This window comes from Cupressus sempervirens, chromosome 8, assembly GCF_028749045.1.
Source record: "Cupressus sempervirens isolate cs-2001-9-10 chromosome 8, ASM2874904v1, whole genome shotgun sequence".
Classification (NCBI taxonomy): Eukaryota; Viridiplantae; Streptophyta; class Pinopsida; order Cupressales; family Cupressaceae; genus Cupressus; species Cupressus sempervirens.
In genome coordinates, this window is record NC_143125.1 from 126,642,600 (window position 1) to 126,646,779 (window position 4,180).

Consider the following 4,180-nt stretch of genomic DNA (forward strand, 5'->3'; position numbering starts at 1 on the left):
GCCTACATTTCAACATTAACAACTGAAACACAAAGTCTAGACATTCTTACAAAATTACCGAAAAATTACTCTAAAAACAGTGTAATAGATTCCTAAACGATTTGCAGAAGAAATACACGATGCAAAACCAAAAGTAAGAAACACTCTTTCCGACACATTACTTGTGAAATGCCATTTCCAACAGACAGGATCTATATATGCCAAGCACGAGTATAACATTGGCAGCGCGCTTACGAAACCTTTGATCACATCTTGAATCGATTTTTAGGCCGCCATACCAATGAAACCTTTCCACCTCGTCCTACAAAAATGGTCAAAATGCTATAATTAGTCATGCCGGGAATCCGCAACAAGCATATTCTGCTCATACAGATCCAGCGAATTTCGAAGTTTGATCCGAAGACCGAGCTAATGGGTTGTCATTAATTATCGTTACCTCAATTTGGTCGTCTGCATTTCGTTGAGGTGTTCACTTATTTATTTGGATCTAAATCGCTTCCGGAATCGGGAGGGCTCAGTAAGTCGTTCCTTCTGTCAATTCGGCATTCTCAGATCTTGTGGAGGCATCAGTAGCAGCTTCGCGTACTTATTTCAGGTATTTATTTTGATTTCGTTTCTTGTTGAAGATTTGTTTCAATCTCCGCTTTCATGATCCGTTAGAAGCTCATTCCAGATTCATATAACTCTATCATCCTGCCTTTTAATTCCACAAGGCTAATGTTCCTGTATTGTCTTGCTCTGATCTGGGTGTCTTCTGGAGCCGTTATACTTTGACTTGAGAAAGTTATTTTATTTTATTCGTTACATGGTGGGAGGGGTTTGATTTGTATAGATTTAACAGGTGGGTGGGTGTATGATCTAGATTTTTTGGGGTCATGTCTGGGATACGGCTTTTTAACTTGGTTAGCTAATATTTATGGAAGTTAAACCTTGGGTTTGCTGGAATTCCAAAAACCAATTGATTTCAATTTTATGTTCAACACATTTTCGACAATGAACATGCGCCTTTCTGATCCGCATTTCCCTTGTGTATGTTTCTCTGCAGTTGATGAACAATTTTGTTTAATCTGCTGCTTTGTTTGTTGGTTTGAATTCCTAATATTTTCCTATTAGCGGCATAAATAGGTTATTACTTTTACCAAAACTCCCAAGCTCAGCCAATATATCTTTCAGACGCTGTTTCTCTTGCATGTCGTAATGCATGGCGTGAAGCTTGACCTGATTTGATATACTTTACCCAGCTGATGGCATTCCTGCAGTCTGCTTCTCTTTTACATGTTGTAATGTTTGCTGTGAAGAATGACCTGATCAGCATATGTTCCTTTTGGTATGAATATTGTTTGCAGCAATATGGTTGCTTTGGGTTCTGCCATGGATGGATCCAAGGCTGTTGAGGTTGAGCAAGATCAAAGAAAACCTTTTCCAGTTTCAAGAGCGAAAAGAACAGAGAGACCTTCAAGAGATGAATTAAATGGCCGCATTGCAAAGATTTATGAGGAGATAAATGAATTGCAAGGCAGAATTGAGGAAATCAACTCCATAGTCGATGGCAGACACCAGGGCAAGAACTCTTTGTCTGCACAGATTATCGATGCAAGGAAGCGGCTCTCAGAACTCAGCATGCGATTCAACACTGTTTTGGAGGAAAAGAAGAACATCAAGGAGGAGCTTGAAATGGCAGACAAGGCCCGAGAGCAGATGCGACAAGAAGCGAGGTCGCTCAGGGACAAGCTTCCCTATGTCAGGGTGGAGGAAATTGATGAAGAGATAAGAAGGATCGAGTATAGAATAGGCCATAGTTCTTTGAGCATTCAGGAGGGGCAGAGACTGGTAAGTCAGGTAAGTAATCTCAAGAAGTCCAGGGATTTTGTCCATGAATATACTGTAAAAACAGAGAAATTCTCAACAGACGAGAGTTCTCAATCTGCTTTGTTACAAACAATCAAGGATAAGGATAAAATGCTTGATGAAATTAAGAAACAACAAGAAGAGGAAAGGAAAAAGATTACTTCTTTGAAACATAAAGAAAGCTCACAGCTTTCTGATATTCCAGCTCTTGTTGAAGAAAGACATGCTGCCTTAGAAAAGGTAAAAAGTCTTAGGAATGACATTATTGAACTGAGGAAAGATTTTCAACTCAAAGAACAGGAGTTCTGGGTAAAGGATAAGGAATGGAAACAACAAGCAGCATTGGATAGAAAATTGAAGTTTGAGAAAAGGGAAACAGAAAGGAAGGAAAGAGCAGAGATTTGGAAACAGAAGCAGCTTGAGAATTATGTGCCTCCTTATACAGATGAGTTAATAATATGTGACCAACTTTTGTCATACTTGCAGAAATTTGTTCCCTTAGAGAAGGGAGTTCCGAGTGCACCACAGCAAGCAGGAACTGTTCCTCCTAAAGGTTTTGAAGATTTGCATGAGATGAAAAAAAACCGGTCAGATGGAGACTTTGGAGACTGCTGGTTTGCCGGCAATGGATCTAGAGGGAAGCCTAAGAAGGCTAAAGGTTTGGCTAGTGGAAAATTAAAGGAGAAAATATTATTGTCTTTTGATGTGCTGTCTTCATTTCAGAAAATTGGTCTCAAAGCTCCCTTGACCATAGGGGATGCACATGGGAGTTTGGCTGAGTTGAAGGCAAAGAAAGAACAATATTTAAAACTTCAATCTGAGGCTGGTGATCCAGGAGAAAATGGTGCTAGTGATTTGCAGCAGTCCCATAAGGAGATAACTGATATACCAATATTGAAGGAGGCTGGAACAAGCAGTAGCAATGACGGACAAAAGGAAAACAATGAGAATGACTTTCCTCTGGATAAAATTAGATCTGACAGAGATGATGATCCAGCTGATGATAATATTGCTGCCTCTAATGATGTCAATGGTGTATCAGAGGAGGCAGATATTGTTTCAAATGGAGATGCCAAGGTATAGATCATAGGCTATGGTAGAGCTTGGTACATAGATATGCTTTTGTGAAGGCTATCTATTGGGACTGCTGAGAACATATGGGGCATTGCGAAAGGCCCTTCGATGAGATGGTGGAATTTGACATTTGGCATTTTAGTTTTCTTTCTGATCAGACCTTGGGTAATTGGAACCATTATTGATTTTGTAGTATTTCTTTTGTTTTAGAAGGCCTTACAAACTACTATTGCATAACATGATTTGTATTTCCTCTGAATTTAATATTGTATGGCAAGTAGCCATCAGTGCGGAAAGTTATTGAAACAGAGAGAATTTTAAAAAAAGGGAACAAATGATCACAGCTTTGCTAGAAATAATGTTCAGTATCATTTTCATGGTTTTTATTAAGGGGTCGCGCATTTCTAATTAATGAAGGCAATGATTATGGCCATGAACATAAAATATCTTCTTTTTACGAGTTAAATAAGTTCACTTGTAGCCATCTTTTGGATTTCCTTGAATTCAAGTTTATGATAACAACTTTACTAGAATAATTTCGTGTCATTTTCATTATTTATTCTAATGGTATTGTGTACTTCCTATCAATGATGAAAATAGTTATGGGCTTGGAAATAAGACATTCTCTTTCTTTAATTTACATAATTTTATGTGTAGCTGTCTTTTACTTTTCAGTGAACTCACATGGTTTGGAACTTCAAATTTATTCAAATCCATAAGCTTAATATATTGAACAACAAAAGCAATCTGTGATTGCAAAGCTTAACAAGGAAAACACTACACTTGTGATTAAGAGTTTGAATGATGATGTCGAAATTGAAAACCAAATGCACAATAGTGGGGGATAAAGAAGACTTGACTGCAATCTAGTGTCTTTGCTCACAAAGGGAGTTGCTAGAGCCATTAAGATTCCATCCTTGGATAACATGGTCAATAGAAGTTTGATTCTTATAGAAGAGGTTCCTCATAACATTTAAACAACTCCACAAACTTTGTACATTAATAACATTTTTTGACACCAAAAATTTCCGCACATAACATTTTCCTGCTTATTTAGCTGGCAAGTTTAAGCCCTTCGTAGGAAAAACATCCTTTATTTGTACTGCAACTTCTTTTATGGATTATATGAAGAGTCAAAAGGAGGAGGATAAGTTTCCAGCTAGATTTTGTTGATTGTTAGTATTGTTCTTGCTAATATTGATTAATTATAATGGAAGTCACCTACAGATTCATTTTGCAATGGAATGTACATAAAAGA

At 37.6% G+C, this 4,180-nt stretch overlaps 1 protein-coding gene across 1 annotated transcript; it reads left to right on the forward strand.

Annotated features, from left to right (window-relative positions):
• Positions 1 to 223: 223 nt before the first annotated feature.
• Positions 224 to 3,312, forward strand: LOC149541902 (uncharacterized). Its single transcript, XM_089796959.1, has 2 exons — positions 224 to 595; positions 1,347 to 3,312. The coding sequence occupies exon 2, from the start codon at positions 1,351 to 1,353 to the stop codon at positions 2,929 to 2,931; it is 1,581 nt and encodes a 526-aa protein (XP_089653085.1). The 5' UTR covers positions 224 to 595; positions 1,347 to 1,350; the 3' UTR covers positions 2,932 to 3,312.
• Positions 3,313 to 4,180: the final 868 nt, after the last annotated feature.